Source organism: Felis catus, chromosome B1, assembly GCF_018350175.1.
Source record: "Felis catus isolate Fca126 chromosome B1, F.catus_Fca126_mat1.0, whole genome shotgun sequence".
Classification (NCBI taxonomy): domain Eukaryota; kingdom Metazoa; phylum Chordata; class Mammalia; order Carnivora; family Felidae; genus Felis; species Felis catus.
In genome coordinates, this window is record NC_058371.1 from 3,093,033 (window position 1) to 3,115,599 (window position 22,567).

Below are 22,567 nucleotides of genomic sequence, written 5' to 3' on the forward strand. Positions count from 1 at the left end.
AGGTTGCGGAAGAAGACAATTAGCCCTAGAGCTGGCTTCTGACCTTTGCTAACCAAAAGGCTTATTGTCAGCTCTGCGCTGGGAGTGACAGAATTAAGAAACAGATGTCATGGAAAGGGTGGGAACGACAGACTTCTGAGACATATCTAGGGGGAGCCCCACAGAGGTGGGGCGCTGCCAGATTCTTCCTGTGGAATGTTCTAGTTGACTTCATGTTGGATCTCGATGGAAGTTGAGAACAAAGACAGTGACATTCTCATGGTGCCCGAACTGAGACCCAGCAGGAAAGAAGGTACAGAGGAATTAGGCATTAGTGTTAGGAAAATTTAAGTCTTTGTTCCACAGAGCGGCCAATCTCATGATTACCCATGATTACGGGCAAATTTCCAAGAAATCAAGTTGTCTGAGCTCGTCCCAAGAGCTCCACTAACGCAGTGAAATGCCAAGAAAAATCAACAAAGTCAGGTAAAGATAAATGACACTGGTTATAATTATGGGGCGTATAAAATAGTTCAGAGCATCTTAAAATCCCTAAGAAATCTTTTTCTTTAAGACAGTTATTTCAACGCATATATCGCTAAGGACCATGCGATATTGAGTGATTATTAACTTCCTACTGCGTAGAAGACTTAGGAATACACCTGCTGCTGATGGAAAGGCAGAAGGTACAGAAACCCCTTTCCTAAGAGTTTTAGCCTTAGAACAGGAGATGAGATAAATACCCAAATATTGTGACGGCAAATCTCGTACGTGGCATCAGAAGTTGCTAAGGAACTTATGGGAGGTCCAAGGGGGAAGGAATCACTCCTGATTACGGGACTCAGGAACTACCTAATGAAAACTGCATTAGCTCTGGGCTGGGCGGAGCGGAGTGGAGGAGCACTGTCCTTTCCAAAGCATCACACACAGAAGTGCAAAAACACCCTTGTGTCCACCCATCAGGATCTTAAAGCAGGAGCGCCCTTCTGTGGGCTGAGGCTGCATCTGTGTTAGTGCAGGGCCCTGACCATGGTCACTGAGCATCGCTTATGCGATTAAATGCATCTCATAAACGCTCGGCTAATTTTTAAGTGTGGGTACTTTTTCCGCGTCCACAAAAACACAGTAATACTATTCACAGCACCATTCACAGTAACAGTATAACCTGGGCAAACAGCAGAAACCCTTCACATATCATGTAGGTGCCATCACTGAAAGTAAAAATGTCACATGATTTTGGAGCCTGGTTTTGTCTGTGTTCATAACTGCATCACAGTAAATGAAAACTCATCCTCAGTTGCGTGTGTGTGTTTACGCTTCTTCTTTTTTATTGTTTTCACTCTAGAGGAGGTTTGTGAGCCAAGTATTGGCATCCGCTGGAAGGCAGGCACCAAAATAATCAGATGATGGCTTCTCCTGAGAATGTCTCCCAATGGGGACACTTTCCTTGAGATTTTGATAGAATTGATGAGAAGTGAGTGAGAAGGGCTTTTCAGGAGAACTTAGTGATATTAGCAATTTCTCAGGGATGAGAATTTGCAAAGTGCCATTTCGAGGATGCCGGGCAGAGGTCCTAGCGTCTTTCTTCAAGGAGGCTCGGCCCCCTTGGCTCACCAGCTAATGCTCACTACTGCTGGGACATTAACCTGTAATCACACACGCACAGGCACACGCATACGCTCACACACACAGTGCTATTATTGCCAGAGAAGAGACACGTTAGAGGAGAACAACGTACCTGAGAACGTGATGTTGAAGCCCTCATAGGAAATGGAAAAGTCTGAGATGAACCGAAGCTGGGCGGTGAAGTTTCCAAACAAACCCGCCTTAATAGTGTGAGGCAGTACAGAGCCAGTGAGTCTGGCCACGGGCTCGGTGAAACTCCCGTCCTCTGTGATCAGTAAATAGTCGTGGGAGCTTTCTAGGTGGAAGGTGTGGAAGATCATCTGAACTCCTGAGAAGCAGAAAAAGAGGGGGGGAGGGGAGGGGCCGGGGTGGGCGCGGGAGGGAGAGATATCAGAGTTAACAGCTAAGGAAAAATCATTTCTTCTGGGCTTAGAGATATCAAACTCTTGAATCAGAAAACAAATCTTAATAAGCAAACTTTTAAGTTTCAAAGGAAAATACAGAGAATGGATAGAAAGAGTGGACTTAGAAATGAAGAGGGGATAAACAGTAGAAATAAATGCTTAAGGATATGGAAGTATAGGCAGAGGTGTAGATTAGACATGGGCTTATGGGTGTAGGCACAGACACAGGTGCAGACACAGACACAAACACAGACATAAACACACAGACAGACACAGATATACAAGTACAACACGGCGGGCATTTACAGTAAACGCATGTAGGAATGGTGACTAGCATTTATCCCAGAGGAGAGAAGGACCAGGTAACTTTTTCATTTACATTTAACAAATATCTTCTAGGAAACCTTAGGTTGGAGGTCTAGCCATATAAACGTAGGGCTGAGGGGAGAATTCATTGAAATTATAGATTTATGTGCCTTCTAGGCATCTGTTCTCACGTTAACCATACCGACAAAGGATCAGTGGATTCCTATAGGAAAACGAGTAACATTAACTACAAACAGCTCCTTTTAAATAAAAATACTCATTTTTATAGTGACAAACTCAGTCACTCACAATTTGTTTCTGCTTTATTCTTGATTTCCTTCAAGGAAATTCTGAACATGCATTCATGATACCTATGAGCATAGCGTAATATAGGGCACATAATCAAAAATGTCAATTTAGCAGCAAGCAGAGTCCAAATTAGTGTAAGACAGTTTGTCTCCATGAGATTGATGTGATCAAAATTTCATATTATCTCCTTAAAAATGACAAGTGTTGTCATACAGAAAACACCCAGGTACAGTCCTAAATCCAGTGTTTATGAACTACATTTCTCACACAAATTACGAATCTTCCTGGCTTTTAGGATGCGTATCTATAAAATGAGGATAATTAAATCTGCTCCAGAAATCATCACTGGATCGTGTGAAGATAAATGACTTACGTATAATAATACTGAGTAAACTTAGAAAATAAGGCAAGTACAAAATTTATCCTAGATGTATCATGGAGATGAAGTTTGGATACTTTACTTCCTTTGACTTCATCAAATTTGTGTTTTCTCCGACGCATGCCTCTTTCCTTGCCAGCACACCTACTTTCCAAACACACGTTGACCTGTATCAATCTAAGTTACCCGATAGAAAGCAGTACAGGGAATCTACTCCTACTGTAGCATCAATGATTCCCGACCACTCTTCTTCTAAAATCATACATAACATCAAAATTTACGGTTAAAATAATATGTGAAGAAATCACGTAGCTTACTTGTTCACACATGCATACCTTCTTCTAACCACTCTGTACATATAAAATCCATGTAATATTCTTACCCTTCCCGTGAGACACTTCAATGGTCCATGTACAGTTCAGGGAGTTTGGGTAAAAATCCGGAAACCCTGGGGAAAGGACGGTTCCACTCTTCCCATGGATGTAGCCTCCACAGAGGGCTTTAAATAATAAGGAATATTTATCGCTGTAGTAAATTTTTGCGATGATTGCTAGAATAAAATACTTCTAAAGTGATATTTACTTTGCACAAGGACTAAAAGTGTGTCAAATATCACCTCTATGAAAAATAAAACAAAACTGCAACTTTACCTGCAATTAGCTATGTCATAGAAAGGCATCCTAAACAGTACAAAACCCAAAAAATAACACAGAGTCAGTATGGCCACGAGAGTGGGATTTTGTGGGTGACTTACCTGGCCGGGGGATTCCCAGATTTGTGGTCAAAGGTTGTTCTGGGTGTATCTGGCAGGACTCAGGATGAGATTAACATTTCAATAGGTGGCCTGAGCAAAGCCCACTGCCCTCCCTAATGTGGGTGGGCCTTAGCCAATCAGTGGAAGGCTCCAACAGAACAAAAGGGTGATTCTTCCACAAATAAGGTGAAACTCCCTTTGTCTGACTGCCTTTGAACAGATAATCTCATCAGTTTATTTTTTTCCTACCTTTGGACTCTTTCTGAGTCTCAAGCCTGACAGCCTCCAGCCTAGAATTCACACCATCCACTCTCCTGTGTTTCCAGCTGTCCACTGCAAGTCTTGGGGCTGGACAGCCTCCACAACATGTAAACCAATTCCTTATAATATAATCCCTCTCCTCCCTCTCTCTCCCTTTCTCTCTCCCTCTCCCTCCCTTTCTCTCTCTCTCTGCGCGTGCGCACACACACACACACACACACACACACACACACACCCTACTGGTTCTTTTTCTCTAGACAACCCTGACTTGCACAATTACAGCTTCAGAAATGGTGCAGGTTTGCATTTTTTTAGAGTTGACGGTCTTAGTGGTTCTTCAGTGGATTTAAATCCTCAACAAGATGACCTGTTCAATGTGTCTTAGAGACTAATTTCTTTAATCTTTTTTTTGATTATTATTTTCGAAAGAGAGATTGAGAGAGAGAGAGAGAGAGCAAGTGCACATGCGCTTGTGGGAGGGGCAGAGAGAAGGAGAAAGAGATTCTTAAGCAGGCTCCATACCCAATGTGGGGCTTGATCCCAGGTCCCTGGAATCACAACCTGAGCTGAAATCAAGAGTTGTTAGCTCAACCGACTGAGCCAATCAGGCACCCTGAGACTCATTTCTGAATAAAGAAAAAGGATATATGCAATCATGTGAATGAGAACGTAGAGACATTGAGGGAATCGATGGAATAGGAAAGTTTCAGTTCTCAATCTGTTACCATGTGCTCTCCACGCACACATGTAACCAAGCTTCCTTTTTGGAACTCGGTAAGATTATCATTAAATGACTGATACCTGAAGTAATGTTCTCCTATTAGAATGAACATCCTGAACTGTGTCTCATAAAGCTAGTTCCATAAAGTAACAGCTGTGGAAGAATTAGCGAGTTTGTGAAGGATGCGATCTTCGTATCATGCTCCTGCATCATGTGTTTTAAGGGAACAGATAATCTCTTTGAAAATGTAAACCACATGGGAAGAGTTACATAAAAATCAGTAAAACAGAAACTTCTTGAGTGAGTTCTAGCCAATTTTAACGGTGGAGGATTGTCACGTCTTAAAATTAGGTTGACTCCATCTCATTACGAAACAGGTAGTGTTAATATAACATTTGGAATTAATTTGTTCCACAAAGGGCCAGACACTGCCCTCAGCCCTGGAAAGGGTGAACAAAATAGACAAAAGTCCTTGCCCTCAGAGAGTCGCCACTGCGGTTGAAGGAGAGAGACTATTTCTGCAATAATGTAAAGAGTGGATTATACATGATGTTGGGAGATGGTAAGCACCAGGGGAGAAAATGAAGAGGGAGAGAAGGAGGCCAGGGAATTCTCCGCACTGTGTGGGGTTGGGGGCCACCTGTGCAGGTGGGCAGGGAAGCGTACTTGGGAGGTGGCCCATGAAGAGACCCTGGAGACCCAGGAGGGAGCAGCTGGAGACCTGGGAAGAACTTGTGTGCAGAGACAAGCACTGGGACCAGGCCCGAGTAGGGCTGTGGGTGGGACGTGCCCCAGGGCAGCTGAGAGGGAGGGGGCTGGAGAAGCCAGGATGAACAGTATCTAGAGGGTGGGGGCCTTGCCACTTGTCTGAGTGAGGTGTAGGGCCCTGGAGGCTCCTGTGGGGCAGGACAGGCGCTAACTGGGCCTTTTTGCAGGGCGCTGGGCGAGAATGGCATGAGGCTGGCAGTGGGTCCAGCGGGTAGGACATGATGGCAGACGTCGAAGAAAGTGGGGAGGACCTCGCCATGGTTTCAAGGCAGAGCCACTGGGCCTTTTTCATGAATGGGATGTGGACGCCATGACAAAAAAACAAAAAAAATTAAAAATCAAGAGAGCGTGAAGGAACTGAAGGGTGCGGCAGACTCTGGGGTGTAGACCAGCTCAGTCTCAGGTCCCCGAAGCTGGATGCCTACTGCACATCCACGCAGAACATCTGTCATGGCAGCTGGACTCACAAGTCCCCCCAGGGGATGGGAGCAAGAACAGGAGCCGTGGAGACCACCCTCCCAATGGATGTGGATGAAGAAGCCAAACCCGCTCTCGCCAGGGCTAACCAGCCCAGGGAGGTGAGAAGCTTCAACAAAGGACATGAGAAAGGTAGCCGTGGCCTGGGACAAGACCAGGGACAGAATGCAGCCTCGAGCACAGCAGCTACCTATTAGCAACTTTCTATGTGTCTGTGATTGGATCAGGGTAGATCGGGACGTTAGCTTCTCAAATATTTACCAAGGAGGGAAGCATAACGAGTGGAAACCATTTGATGTCAAGTGAGGTGTCACATAGGCAGTTATTTGTAGTAATCTTTACCTTAAAACCTGCACATGCTGGAGAAAAGGGATAAAAATAATCTATATCCAGCTACACTTAAGACACTATAAAATTCATCAATCTCTGTTTCACCCTCTGTCTTCATGCCATCAGGATAAAATGGTGGGTCGTATACTGGGAGAAGCTTGGGAGGAGAGACATCTGACCACTGATGTTTCCATCAGTTCAACACCGAACTCACAAAGCACGAACCCAAACCATCGAGGTGCCGTTTAGGAGCAAGGTAAGAAAGAAAGATACCGATGAAGTAAATCAGTAAATCTGCGGCTCGTTTTGATTCATGTATGTGCAAATGCAACACAGTCTTCAAGCATTATGAAGAGTTTTGAATAGAAATAATTTCATCCACAAAGCGTCCTTTTTTGTTTTTTTTTTTTTTCCCTTCTTTTTTTAGAGAAAGGAGATTTGAGGTACACAATTGTACTGGTATTCCCGCCTGACACTGAAGAGGGAAGAGAGTGAAATAAGGGAACTGCTTTCGTTTTTACTGTCCACATGGGCCTCTGGCCACATCCTCACAGACAAGTCTCCATTCCCTTAGAAGCGCCACAGGGAGCGGGGCATGTAGTCTGAATGACAATAATCTGTTTCTTCCTGCAGTGCACAGTCTTTTCCGGTAGTTATAAAAAGCACAGTAAACCTTTACTTTTGCTATCCTTAGGGCCATAATTTCTTGAATTTCACTTTTCTTTTTTTTTTTTTTTCAATGTTTATTTTTATTTTTGGGACAGAGAGAGACAGAGCATGAACGGGGGAGGGGCAGAGAGAACGGGAGACACAGAATCGGAAACAGGCTCCAGGCTCTGAGCCATCAGCCCAGAGCCCGACACGGGGCTCGAACTCACGGACCGCGAGATCGTGACCTGGCTGAAGTCGGACGCTTAACCGACTGCGCCACCCAGGCGCCCCTGAATTTCACTTTTCTATTTACGTCACCTACCCACCGTCAGAGACCCAGAGACATTACACCGGCAACCTCTCGGGAAAACGGAGACGTACAGAAAGGAGGAAAGACAAGAGAGATGAACGTATATGCAGTCTTTCCCAAACATGTCTCGAGTTCTGCCTCTGGCTCTACTTTAATCCCTTCATCCACCCACACCTCCATCCGAAATGACTTACTGAGGAATTTACTGGTATTTTCCAGGCCCACGCAAGCTCTTGGGCGCACAGCAACGAGTAACACAGACAAAACACTCTTCTTCCAAAGTTCGCATTCCAGTGGGCCAGGAAAATAACTTGTGGAGGTGACTAATCAGGACTAAGAACAAGGGTCTGAACACGTTCTCGGAACTCACAGGCGGTCTAGGGAATTAGAGCACGGTGGGGTGGGCTGGGGGGGCTGCCGAGTCCATCCGCGTGGGTGTCCGGGCCAACGGGATGTGGACCGTTGAGTGGGTGATACGAGGATGGAGGGGTCTGAGTGGACCCCGTGTTCACAGACTGCCCTGTGACAGGCTGCCAGCTGCCAGTGTCCTGGAGAGTCTTGGGGGTCTAGGGGTGTCCTTGGCAAAGCCCCCAGACCACCCGCGGACCCTGCGGGTGTCCACTTCCTGTCGCCGGCCCCTGCCCAGAGGCCTGTGATGTGTCCCAGTGTGCGGACACGAGCTCGTAGAGCCCAAACCCCGGCTTCAGTGTTCACCTCTCCGTGTCTCCTCTGCCTGGACCAGAGGCAGGCCAGAGGAATCGGCGCGGACGGCCTCTGCTCGCTCCCCTGAAAATACCCTTTGTTTCCACAGCACCGACTCTGAGGACCAACCTGCTGGCTCCCAAAATCGTGTCTGAAACACTGGCTTCCTTCTCAGGCCACGGCTGAGTTTCCCACTGCCGGCGAAGGCCCTTGGAATGTAACCTCCGGGGCCCTGTCTTCACAGCCACTTTCTGTTTCTCACCTCTCACGCTTGGCGAAACTGGCGTGTTTCAGGCCTTCTTTGTGTGATTTATGTCCCAGCTCCTGCCTTCCTGTCTCTTCCTCAGAGAGATTAACGTGTGAAAGCACACAGCATTCCGTCTGCTTTGTCCCTCTTTTCTTATTTTCCGTTTTCCTTGTTCGCTTTAAACTACTAATAAAGTTCTATCTGAAGCAAAAATTTAATGGGGTGGCATTCTATTTCCAATTATCCGTGGCCTCTCCACGTCCTACAGAGTTATTAAGTTTACTCATTCGTTCACTCATTTGTTCCACCACTCATTCACGTATTTATACGGAATCTTTTATCTAAAATAAATAAATCTTACGTGGAAACCCTACCAATAAAAGGGGGAATAATTTAGAGCTGTTCAGTTAAAGCAGGGGGAGTATTTCAAGCCCTGCCATCATCCTCAGTTTTTTCTCAGAGAAAGCTGGAGTCCCACTCTGGGACCGTGGCGCCCCGTGGTTTCAAGTCTTGCCAAGGAAACAGGGTTTGTCCCCCAGGACTAGTGTGAAAGGGCTCTGAATGACCTTCAGTCTCCCATCCACCCAGAGCAAACGACTCCCTATCCCTCAAATCCCTTAGCCCGCTGACACCTTCATGCCTGGACTCCTAGCATTCCTTCACTTCCAATTCTTCCTCTCAACAGTATCTTGAAAGATGCATCTCGAATCCTGCCTCCCAAGACTTCCAAGATTCCAAATTGTAACTTATCTTTTTCATCTCTCTATTCTCAAAACACTTTTCCTGTGCCTCATAAAGCACTTCTTTCACTGGGTGATTTAAAAAATAAGTCTTTCCCTTCTCTATGCTACAAGATCACGAACTTTCAGCTGTGTAGCTACAAATACAGTAGTTTTCCAATAGATGCTTATGGAAAGAGTCCAGAGCGTACAAAAATATTTATTCAGTGAAGAAAGTTTTCCAAAATTTTTCTAGCACTTGTCTTTCAACAAATAAGAAGGGGGCAGTTTATTTGAATGTTCACGTTATCTCTTTAAAATGTGAGTATGCTAACGCATAAACAGTAAAAGTGAAATGAAGCAAAATGCTATGCAGATGAAAGAGATACTGATAGAGTGTATCTTCTTTTCATGGTGATATAAAATATTATAATTAATTCTGATTTCTTCTTCCATTCTCAGAACTATGAATCTTTAAAGGTTTAAATATCCTATTGATGTATCATTTGTCACAATAAAAACCCAGGGGGGTTAAGAGATTGCTTAAGATTTGAAAATGCAACAAGAGCGGTTCTTACGGTTAAATGAAAACAATCAACCATGACTGACTAAAACTCTTATATCAAACTCTACAATCTCCCCAGGTTTTCAGATTTATTAATAGCCATTTATCATAAACTTATTATTATCTGAAAGAGTTTTCAATGAAACCAAAGCAAACAGTTTATGTTACAAATTCCTTTTAGAAGGGTTAAATTTCAAATGTACACGGATTTCAGTGGGGAGAAAGGAAAAGAGACACAACACATGAATCGAATGTACTTTCTTTTCTGTGGAAAAGGCCAAATGCATGCTGTCATTTCTACAGCACGTCAGCTACCTTTAAGGACTCGAGACCCTTCTCTGCCCATCCTCCCTTCGTTTCTCTGAGAGAATTTCCCACTGACCATTTTGTTCATGTTCCATTCACTCTATGTCCCCAAACCTCCAGGAATCTGCAGAACGTGCCAGGTCAGCCCCAGTGTGTTCGTTTTCTCTGCCTCGGTGCCTCTGCACGGGCTGGCCACTTTGGGAAATTCGACTCATCACTGAAATCCAGGCTCAAGTGCTGTATTTTAGGTGAGACCCTCAATGCCTATCACTATGACCTTAAAAGAAAACTAAGGAGCGGCACCTGGGTGGCTCAGTCAGTTCAGTTCCCGACACTTTGAGTTCGGCTCAGGTCATGAGCTCATGGTTCCTGAGTATGAGCCCCACATCAGGCTATGTGTTTTCAGGGCAGGTCCTGCTTGGTAATCTCTCTCTCTCTCCCTCTCTCTCTCTGCCTCTCCCCTGCTCATGCATGCTTTCTCTTTGTCTTTCAAACTGAATAAACTTAAAAAAAATACAACTGAGAAAACTATTAAATAATTAAGTGTATATGTGATATATGCACATGCTATGGTCTGAATGTGTATTGCCATAACTCATGTTGACTCCCTAATGGCCAACGTGATGGCGTTGAGAAGGCAGGGCCTTGAGGTGTGGGTATGTCACAACAGCTGATTATGGCCTTTATAGAAGGGGCCCCACAGAGCTCCCTCGCCCCCTCCTCCCTGAGATGACATGGGGAGAACACAGCCATGTGCAGCCTAGAAGGGGGGCCTCACAAGAACTGGATCGTGTTGTCCCTTGAACTTGGACCCCATCCTCCGGAACAGTGAGAAACACATGCCCGCTGTAGAGAAGCCACCGTGTCTGGTTTTATTTTGTTATAGCAGGCTGCGTGGGTTACCACAGAGTGTATCCGGCTACCTGGGATTATACGTTTTAAAGTTAAAGTCTATGGCACTGCACACAAGGAGAGACGGATGTTAGAAAAGTTAATGCTGGTGACCTGGCGTGATTCGGTTGAGTGCATCCTGGTCTTGGAGGAGGGGTGGATTCGGGGAACGCAACACGAAGGGACGTGGGAGCTGGGGGGGATGACTACTGCATGGGCTTGGTTGAGGGGACGAGGACAGACGTGCCTGGGTTGTCTACTGGGCAGAGGAGAAAGTCATCTTGGTCAGATACTAAAATATTTAAACGAACTAAGTTACTACCACTGTTCAATCAGGAATACATGGAGAGTGTCGTTGTCCTCTCTTGAGAAGAATCCAACTTAAAATCAAAATTACCCATCTCAGGTGGGTCTGGATATGTGTCTACTCTCACTAGTACCTTATGGCGGCCTTTTCTACCAGATCCAGAGTCTAGTTAGTTAGACGACTGTTGTGTATTTTCCTGTGAAGAGCTGGGCACTTTCATCAACATAACTGATTGTGTATTTTTTTAAAATTTTTTTTAACGTTTATTTATTTTTGAGACAGGGAGAGACAGAGCATGAACGAGGGAGGGTCAGAGAGAGGGAGACACAGAATCTAAAGCAGGCTCCAGGCTCTGATCTGTCAGCACAGAGCTCGACGCGGGGCTAGAACTCATGGACCGCGAGATCATGACCTGAGCTGAAGTCGGCCGCTTAAGTGACTGAGCCACCCAGGCGCCCCAACTGATTATGTGTTTAAAGCACAGCGACCTCAACTTTTCCATCTTCCCCGCGCTGCCTGAAAAGTCTGCAGTTACAACTTGAGGCCGCGCGTTGGCAGTTGCTCAACTCATTCATCCCAAAGGAAAATGGAAAAAAGAGAGCAACTTCTATGTGCTCCCTTTCTAAGTCCCATTCAGCTCTGGTCAAAAAAATAAAAAGAAATAACAATTATTAAATTTGCACAGTGGCTCCCAATAAAGCCACTATGGTGTTTGCATGTCAGGTAAATAACTCTTCCAATAAAATTACTTCTATGATTTGCTTACTGCAGATTTTGGATTAAATAGTTTAATAAATATTTTGATTGATGCTTAGTTATGCATGAGTAACAACTAAGTATTTTAGGTGTGAGACCTTTATCATACTTTGTGCCCTTGTTATAATTCTTGCCAATACAAAATCCTACTAGAAATATAGTAAATACTTTTGCATACTATTTATGATACCTCAGATTAAAAAAAATTATTAGTTCAGTAGCTAGCATCCTCTGACACTGTTTAGTAATTACATGGGTAAATTCTATTTATTTTCTTCATCATTAGGGTTCCAATTACAAAAATAAGACCTAATACAAATTCATATAACACCAAAAAAATGTGGAGATAAAAACTGAAAGACTCTCTCCCTCTCCCTACAGCTTGCCAACCTCCCAAAATGAGAGCATTAGGGTTACCGTTTTAGAATGTCTATTTTCAGCCAGTTTCTACGTATATACCGTAAATGTGTCTGTAAGTACATGCATGGATATGTTCACATACACAACGTGCATTGTCCTGAGACTTGCTCTTTTCTCCAGAAAGGGGGTATCATTTCAGTTTCCTAGCAACAGGACAGAATGAACGCGCATCTCCCTAATCCCATGATGACGGAGAGTAATTTGACCTTTCTACTTTTTTGCAAATCAACAGGGTAGAAAAAAAATTTTTTTTTTTTTTTTGCATTTTCCTGAGTCCATGTCAGAGTGGACATATTTTGAAGTGTTCTGTCTCCTTCTCTGAAAAGCCTATGTATGTGTTTTCTTCGTGGACCTGTTGTTTTGTGTATGTCACTGTTTTTCTTCCATCCGTTTGGGTGATAAAAGTATCTCGAATCACATTACGTGGACAGACCAATTATTTTCTGTAGTCTGACCTTTCCCTTTAACTTTTTTTTTCAATAGAAATTTTAATTTGTATGTAGTGAAATCTGTCAATGTTTTCCATTTATTGTGTCTGGATTCACAATTTGAACAACATCATTTATGAAATGTCATCCCTCATGGATTTGGAGTAATTTTAGCAAATTAAGTTCTTATACAGGCATATAATCTATTTGTGTAGTTCTGTACTGGTTTCATATTTTCATTTTCATCTATTTTTCATTTTCATTCATTTTAATTAGATTGTATTGATCGTAAAACTTTATTTGTAAAAAATTTGTATATTTAAATTTCATCCCTACCGTCCAGAAATGTATTAGGTATTTCCCTGTATGAGGATATTCTTTTTGTATTCTACTGTAAACTTCTAAATTATTTTAAGGTAAGTCTCCATGTTTCCTGTTAAATATACTCCTGAAGGTTTTAGAGTATACAGATATTATACTTCTACTAACTGTATCCTTTGTGGAAATCCACAGATCTATGTTTATCCTGAACATGGTCATCTATTAGCACTTACTGCCCAAACTTGACAGTCTGTTCTTTGTAATATTTATAATTTATGCCATTTTCTTATATTACTGCATGCGTGAGGATCTTCTGGATAATAGGAAATAACATTCCTGGTACTAAGAAAGTTATTCTGTTCTCGCCTTCCATGAAACTTTTTATAATAGTTTGTTATGAAGTGTGGTATTTTCTATAGGTAAATTCATTTCTGTTATGGTTCTCTCTAAGCCACAAATACAACCACATTACAACATTGGTGAAAAACTGTTGTGAATGGGAAAAATATGTTCTTTTTTATAGAGATAATGTGATAATGTTGTTCTAGTCATGGCCAAAGGACAAATCCCTTACTGTCTTTGCGAATGGCCACAAGTACCATATCTGTGTATGCCCTGCATGGAGCCATTGTCAAGGTATTTGTTTGGAGACTTCCAAGGGCAGATACGTGCAGGGAAGGGGGAGTGACCACCCGGGAAACCACTTGGGGGTCTTCTGGGAAGGTGCTTCCCGGTCGTCCCGGGGAGAGTGCTGAGAGCTTAGAGGAGCTGTGTAGACCTCAGGGTGGTGGCTCAATGCTTGGACTCGGTTCGGAGGAAGACCGGGCCTGATGATGTGGAGCACACGCGCTCACTAGCCTGCCTTCGTGCTGTCTTCAACAAATGCCTCGTGTAAGAGTGTGTGCATAACTGAGCTCTGTAAGTTTCCGTGTCTGCTGATAAAGTTGAAGACCGGTCCACAATTTTTTTTTTTTTTTTCATTTCTAGACAGACGCCTTACCTCATAGAAAAAAAAATGTGCTAGATAAACTTCAAGTATTAAACGGAATTGTTTCTAAGGTGTACAACTTTTCGTATCATACCGCCCTGTACAATACAACACATTCCACCCAAACAACTGAGATATCGACAGCGTCCCCATTTCTGTAGGGTTTACGGCTCCCTTGAGCTCCACCTACCGTCACAGCTGGGCAGGGCGTGGTTCCACTGATGGTTCCTCTCGCAGACCAGGGGCTCATCATCGCTCAGCGTGTACCCCGGGTCACAGCTGAAAGTCACCGTCGACCTGATGCCAAAATGACTGCCGTGCCGATGCCCATTCACAGGGATTCCTGGGTCAAGGCAAGAGTCCGAGTCCAGAGTCACACCTGCGTGCGCAGAAAAAAATTCATTAACCACGGAACTCTGCTGGCTTACAGGAAAAATACGTGTGCAGTCGTACATATAAAATATCCCCAGACATCATCAGACCTGGAAAATTATTCAAGTGAACCCAACCATCCATTAACGTAAACAACCAATACACTTTTGCGTATCTGATGCTGTTTTTCTGTAGAGACAGATATTGTTAACTATTTATCAGATGACCTGTAAGTCTACAAACCTGAATAATCCCTTGATGTCTGAAGTTTACTTCACTTCGTTGGAAAACCAGTGAACTGTTAAATGAAGCCTGTCTTCTGTCTATCTCTAGCCTCCCCCTTCCCCTTACTGTATTTTATGTTCTAGTTAGATTTGGGCAGTCATCCTTCAACTTTCGTAGACACGCACACATGCGCCCAAGTCCATACGCACATACTGCAAACTAAGACCTCACTGGATCTGATTCTGTAGAACTGCATTCCATACATCCGTGCATTTTTCACATTTGCACGTCAGTCAGCCACTTTGGAGATGGCTACAATTAGCCTATGCTAAAAGGCGCTAAAAAGTAAAGTGCTATATAAAGTCAAGTGATTATGATCATGTCATTACAAGAGTTTCTTTGCTCTCTCAGACTTCTCTTTATTTTTAGAATATACATTTGAAAAGATAAGGAAAACGGGAGCAGGGGAAGAAGATGACAGTGTGATGGTTATGAATTCAAAGACATCAGAAAGACTCTGCCCCTGCTTATACACAACTCTCTAAGTTAGGTTTGGAGCATTACAGTGATGACTTAGACCATTAATTAAAAATCTTAAATCATCACTGATGATGCTCAGTCCCCCCAAAATGATCTCTGGAATAACATTTCCAGTCACTGCATAAATTTGAGTGATGTACCTTACACCTTATACCCTCACTCGTTAAGTCAAATACATGACATACAAGTAAGGAGTGAGTTTTTAAAATAAATAATGAGTGATAATATTTCTTCATTAGTATATAGCCAAATGTGATTCAGTAGGTACCAGACTGCAAGCAAGAAAGCTGAGCCACTACTGAAAAATGGGTAGTTAGAAATGTGGTTTCTAAGAGAGGTCTAGCTCCTAAGAGGTAACCTGTAAACGCGTGGAATTTCTTTAAGTTTATTTATTTATTTTGAGAGAGAGAGAGAGAGAGAGAGATTGAGAGAGAGAGAGAGAATCCCAAGCAGACTCTGCACTGTCAGTGCAGAGCTAAACATGGGCTCCATCCCACAAAACATGAGATCATGACCTGAGCTGAAATCAAGAAGTGGATGCTTAATTGACTGAGCCACACAGGCGCCCCAACCCTTGGAACTCCTTGAGTGCTAGGAGTGTTTTGTTGTCCATGCTGTGCCCCTGGACCAAAAGGATTTCAGTCTAGCCGACAAGGAAAGGGCAGCTGGAGATTGAGTTGAACCACGAGGGCAATGATTCAATGCATGGTGCTTCTCTAATGAAACACCAATCAGATCTCTGGACACAAAGACCCCAGTGAGCTTCCCAGGTTGGCAGGACTGTGTGTATTGCCCACAGTGTGGCTAGGAGGTGACACCATTCATGGCCCCATGGGGAGAGGATGACACCCTTTGTGTCTTCCTCTGCCTAACCTGGATCCTTTCTGTAATGCATGTGACTGTGGGCACAACAGCTTTCAACGTATGTCAAGTCCTTCTATCAAATTATCAGAACGGAGGGTCATTTTGGGAACTCTGAACTTGCAGTTGGTTTCAGAGTTGGCAAAATAAGCAGGTTTTGCCCTTTGCAAATCTGTGTGCTTCACCCCAGAGTTTGGTTACACTGGGTAAAAAATGGAAGACCATCATAGTTAAGATTTCCAAAGGAAAAAATAAAACAATGAACAGAAGAAGAGGCTAAGTGAAAAGACATATATATGGCACTATTTTTCCCAAGAATTTTTTTCTTAAATATTCTAACTAATCTCCTGAAAACCACTGTGTGCCTACTACCGTAAACAACAGGTGCCAACTGTCATGACATCCTTCCATTCCTGTGTGGGGCACGGCTCTGCCGAAAGCCGGGCGGCATCATGTGCCCTCACAGCCGTCATCTGCTCTGCCCCTCTGTCTCTAAATCCCCCCGCGTACACTCATATTCTAAGGCCGTGTTTATGACCTCTTTTGTAACACAGCAGCGATGGCCTGAGTACGCCCTATATACAATGGGTACATACACTAGCTTGTTGGTTTTGCAGGGACAAGATTAACACAAGAATTCCCCCAAAAGACACTTTGCCAAAGAAATGGATTAGTGGGAAGATCCCTGACAAACCATTTAACTATATTTTTGCCTTTTGTCAAATGCTTTCCGATGATCACTAAACAATACACTCGCTGCACCGCAGCAAATAAACATAATAGGAAAAGGGTGCCTTGGAGGCTCAGTGGTCAAGTGTCTGACTCTTGGTTTCGGCTCCGGTCATGATCTCACAGTTGTGAGATTAAGCCCTGATTTGGACTCTGCGCTGACAGCGTGGAGCCTGCTTGGGATTCGCTCTCAATCTCTCTCTCATTCTCTCTCTCTCTCTCTCTCTCTCTCTCTCTCTCCCCCCCTGCCCTGTTCTCTCTCTCTCTCAAAGTAACTTAAAAAAGAACTTTAAAAATAACAGGATTTAATATTTTAGATGATGTGAGGGCAACATATTAAGTAATAATATTCACAATAAAATGTATAGATGGTAAGCAAACTTTTTCCCACATAAAATTTGAAGGGAACAAAGAGAAAAGCATCAGAGGAAACCAAAGCATACAAATATAAATGCAGAATTCTTTACATACAAAACTGAACTGCAAAATAAACACTGTGTTGAAGTCACAAATGCTGGTTAGTACTAACTTTATTCCATCATTCATTCATTCATTCATTTTCACAAAATAATGGACAGAAATACTAAGTTGCACAACGTACAGTTATTGTACTGCTTTGCATTACAATATTTTTGAAGGGACACTACATAGGAGGGTAACTGCGTGCTAGAATTATAACAGATCTGACGACCCACTCGCCTGAAATGCACCATAAACAGGAACTGTGCAACAAGATGGCAGCAGGGAGGATGGAGGGCAGTGCACAGCGGGTGACATGACTCAGTAGGAAAAGCCCTTTAGAGTGAACTAAAACCAGTCTGTGAGGACCGGCAGCCAACTGACTTTGAAGGAAACCTACACAGACTACTTCAGAGCACTGCTTCGAGCATTTTCCCCCTCCCGAATGAGCCCTCGCCATACAAAGAAAAAGTGGCATTAACGGATTTTGTTGAAGCTTTGAGTATGTGCCGATTCTGTCCCAATTGCTTCTTCCTCGAAATGTAACGTGTCGATGCGTTTTCTGACGCAGGGATATAAATACACTGCTCATCACTCAAGCAAAGAACTCAGTAACTCACTACCAGTGAATGACTGAAGCGAATGGCTTTGACGATGTCCACGTGCACATTATATTAACGTACACTTGACACAAGCAAAGTTCTGCTTAACTGTTTTTCTACAAGTTCCAGTCGAAGGAAAGGGATGCATATTCTGAGTACCTTTTACCTCCCAAGGCTCTTTCCACAGCCTTTGAAAGGGTTGGAAACAGCAGTCACAATCCCATTTGACAGATGAGGGAATAAGCCAAGAAATTAAGTAAATTGGTTATGTTAAATTATTCACCAGGGTTCACGCCTAAGCCCTCGCCTGCCTTCGTCCCTCCCACCGTGGGGGTGCGCCCGTGCCTACGGGTCCAAGTTTCCAACTGCACGACATCCATACCCGTTACATTTTGACTAGTTTTCCTTTCTGATCTTAAGAAAGGTCATTAACTCTTTCCCTCTCTCTCTCTCTGCCCCTACCCCACTTTTGCTTGCTCTCTCTCTCTCTCTCTCAAAATAAATAAATAAACTTATAAAAACATTTTAAAAAGGGGTGCAGTCAGTTGAGTGTCAGACTCTTGATCTCGGCTCAGGTCATGATCTCACAGTTGGTGGGTTCGAGCCCCAAGTCTGGCTCTGCCCTGACAATGTGGAGCCTGCTTGGGATTTTCTCTCCTCTCTCTCTGCCCCTACTCCTCTCCCTCTCTCCCTCTCTCCCTCTCTTTCTCTTTCTCTCTCTCTCTCTCTCTCTCTCTCTCTCTCTCTCTCTCTCTCTCCCTCCCTCCCAAAATAAATAAACATCAAAAAATTAAAAAACAAAAAAGTCATTAAATCTCAGAAACTAATATGCACGCATGCATGTGCGCACGCGTGCGCGCGCGCACGCACACACACACACACACACCAGAAAACATTCTTCTTTGCCTTTCGCAATTTTTCTTAATGTTTACTTTTGAGAGGGAGAGCACGAGCATGGGAGGGGTAGAGAGAGGGAGACACGGAATCTGAAGCAGGCTCTACACTGACAGCGGAGAGCCTGACATGGGACCCGAACCTATGAATCATGAGATCATGATCTGAGCCCAAGTCGGACACTCAACCGCCTGAGCCACCCAGGCACCCCAATTTTTAAAAACTGCACAGTGTATTAGCAGCAAAGCAGGACAGATACATTTACATGCAATGAATCTTGCTTTTCTGGGATATTTTAAAGGACACTTTTGAAAGCATTTCCAAAAAAACAATGCTCTAAAATTGCATGGAAACCTCCATATGCTTGAGATATCCACTAGCTGTCCAGTTGCCTATAAAATCATGGTTACCTTACAGTGGTGGTTCAAAGCTCTACAACAAACAGAGCCAGCAAATGATTATTCTGGGGGAATAATACAACGACTATTATACAAACTGTGTCCGATTCCTCATGAAGAATAAAGTTAATAAAAGGACAGACTGTAACTGGACGCTGTGTTTATAAAATGGATGATTCCGGGGAGCCCGGATGGCTCGGTCGGTTAAGTAACTGACTTTGGCTCAGGTCACGATCTCACAGTTCACGAGTTCAAGCCCCGCATCGGGGGCTCTGTGCTGACAGCTCAGAGCCTGGAGCCTGCTTCGGATTCTCTCTCTCTCTCTCTCTCTCTCTCTCTCTCTGCCCCTGCCCTGCTCACACTCTGTCTCTTTCTCACAAACAAATAAAATTTTAAAAAATAAAAATTAAACAAATTAAAAAAATTAAACGGATGACTCATAAGAGTCCGCATACAGAACACACAGACGACCCTCTGGCTCTGCTCGTAGGAAAACCTTGAAAAGAAAGGCTTCGCCCGTCCGCCTCACAATTCACAAGTCCTGACCTTCACGCCATCTGCGGCAGCGCACGTTAGCTCATGGCACCTGTGCGACAGTAAGCCAGCCTTGTTTCTGCAGTGTCTTCTGCCTGTAAAGTAGATTTTCACACGCCCATTTGGGCACGGAGCGGGATCGTTAATAATTTTTTAAAGCAAGGAAGGCTGATAGTGTCAAACGTTTACCACAAAAGACGAAAGGGAGATGAGCTCTATTATTATGTTTAAAGGGCATAAAGAATTTGACATAAATCATTCTTGGGTCACAGGCAACCCGTTTTTTTTTTAACGTGTTGGATAAGCAAGGGTCATTATTTTCTACCGCTTCCACACTGGCTTCTGGACGTATTTCTTCAAAGAGTACTAGAATTGGTCACAATGTTAAAGGGGCTGGTAACACGTGACTTCTTTTACGTTTTTCTCTTCTTCCCGTCTCTCTCTCTGCTCCTCTCTCTGTTCTTGTTTCTTCCGTGACTCTGGGGGCTCCCGCGTGGCCTCCCTGCCCACCTGCCCCACCTCTACCTGGAAATCCATGTGTCAGTCCCCACTCGTCAGGGCCTGCCTGGGCTGACTCAGGCACCCGCTGTCACCTACGTGCCACCTCGAGGCAGTGAGAGAAATCCAGAATTCTGGCGGGCACCGCAGGCATGGTGAATTACGATGTCTGGAATGTGAACGTAGGAGCCCGCACTGTACCAGGAATCCCGGGCAAGCCCTGATGCGCAGTTGTGTCTGACAAGAGCCGCCCCTTCAGCACGCCTTCTGAACCAGGATGGCCACCTGGGCCGGCTACGGGCTTCCTCAAAGCCCTTGGGCCTCCGTCCACCCACAGCAGCGGCAGCACGGGACATCTGAGCTCGCGTTGCGGCTTCCGCTCAGTTTTAAGGCCTGCAGGTAACGGTTTTGTACGACGCCAGCCTGCAACCGCGGGGTTACGGACCCCAGACCTTTCCTGACTCGTTTCCGTATAAAAGTCCCGCATCCTGCTCATCCGCTTTTCCCCATCTCCTCGTTTCTCCTCAAGTACAGAGCGGCTGATAAATAAATTGAGGTGATCACAGGTCACGCTTCGGGGCGGTCCTTCCGGGCAGTATTCTCCCGATAGACGTTGGATACTTTCATTCGGAGGAATTCACAAAAACGTGTGGGGCCTTCTGGAAGGCCCATGGGGAGTTCACAGGGCAAAAGCCAGCATGAACGTTTAGACCAGTGTCCCTGCTAAGAGCACTGGGCGGTGGATGCCGCGGGGACCTTCCCCCCCTCTCCCCCAGAGAGTTCTGTCCTCTTCCGTGATGACACTCCTGGCTCCCAGCTCTTCCTGTCAAGTAGGAGGAGGAGGGATTCTGGACCCCAAGGGATCAGAAAGGTCTGTCGCTCACACAAGTATCTCTCCGCTGCAGATGCTACCAGCTCGGTGATTGTTTTCATCTTCTGTTACGGACACCCTGACGGAGGAGAGGCAAACAGCACTGCTCTCTGAGAGGTCACTCCAGCCTGTGGAAGCATGTTTACCAGGGCTCAGCTCTGTTGTCAAGCACAGGAGACCCACATCTCCTATCTCCATGCAGTCACTCTTTGAAGATCATAAAAATTACTGCTAGAATTACCAGCATATTATCGACTATGAGTAAGGGTGGCAAGCGAAAGAGGAACTCGTGACCTGACTTTCGATCATTCTCGGAATTCTAGAAAGAATCGGTAGGAATAACCCATTTATTTACACAAGTTAGGTGGGCAGATGCCATCACTTTCTACTACCTGCATATAGGCTTCAGGATATAATTTCTTCACAGGGTACTGGAGAAAATGGGCAGGATAATGTATGGCTACACAAACAAGGGAGAGAAAAGAGAAGAATGAGAAACTCTGTTCTAGTTTTATTCAGGGCCTAAATAAGGCACCATTCTCGTAAGCTTCATCCAAGCGTGTGCTCAAAGGCCATGTAGCTCCAGACTTACGAAAAGGGGTGCGGTGGGTCGATACAGCACTGAGGAGTTTTACAAACCTGGATGGTTGTTATGTGCATAAATCTTCACTTCCAAGAAAAACGACGACTCGAAGGGATATTCAAAAGGAATGAAATAGGAGACTTTCTGGTTCTTAAATTGTACTTCATGTTTAAAAAAGACCTTACTTTGAAAGAAAGGTTGCATGATTATGAAGTGAAACCAACCAATTTAAATTTGAAATTAATCATTAAATCATCAACAGTCGATTTTCTTCCTATCAGAGAGAGTCATTTTTTTTATTAAGAACTCCACGTAGACTTGTATATGTGTATATGCATGTAAATATTCGCATGTGAGTCCATACGTGAGCATGAGAAGCGGAGAAACACACATAACAGGTTCTTAATCTAAGCTGCTGGGTGGAGTTTGCACAGAGGTTAACATGAGGAACAGGGGGTGATGTGGGGACAGGAAGGCAAGAAAAAGAAAACAATAATGAATAAACATCCCACGTGTTAGATATGACCCCACTCACGATCATTTGTAAAATTATATGTGTGGGTATATACGTAACTATATATTTGTATAATAGCACTGAAACTTAATTTTGTTTATTTTGGGATAAGACTGTGAAAAACAGCAACCATAAAAACCTTGAAAAATAGAGGTTTTTATTCCCTCAGATTCAGTGTTCTGCATTTATCCATCTTTTTCCTTCTACTCATAAAAGGACATATTTTCAAACAGAGGAAATTAACCGTTGGGTTTGTTTTTTTAAGTGACTGGTGTTAAAAATGCATTCCCAGGGTGAACCCCCTGGCTGCCTTCCACAAGTCCAGTTTCATAAGGATCACTAGAATATACTAGCATGACCTGATCTCCAAATCTCAGAAACTAAAACTATGACTCAAATTTGTATTTATGGAAACAAAAATGGGAAGGAGCACTTCAAGTTGGGCAAGATATCCTGCACTGTCACATTTCAGCAACCATTGTAATTACTTCTACCAATCTTTCTGGACTCTTGCAGTGCTTGTAAACAGCAACCTAAAGTTAGGTGTCATTACTGAGGTTCT

General features: G+C 44.0%; 1 protein-coding gene across 3 annotated transcripts in view; it reads right to left on the minus strand.

Moving 5' to 3' along the window:
* Positions 1-22,567, minus strand: part of CSMD1 (CUB and Sushi multiple domains 1) — a 2,016,427-nt gene that overhangs the window by 360,379 nt on the left and 1,633,481 nt on the right. For all 3 annotated transcript variants that reach the window (XM_045056760.1, XM_045056761.1, XM_045056762.1), the window contains 3 exons: positions 14,116-14,304; positions 3,386-3,502; positions 1,718-1,933 (listed from right to left, as the gene is read on the minus strand). In XM_045056760.1, the coding sequence (XP_044912695.1) occupies positions 1,718-1,933; positions 3,386-3,502; positions 14,116-14,304 (522 nt within the window). The remainder of the gene's footprint in view (positions 1-1,717; positions 1,934-3,385; positions 3,503-14,115; positions 14,305-22,567) is intronic.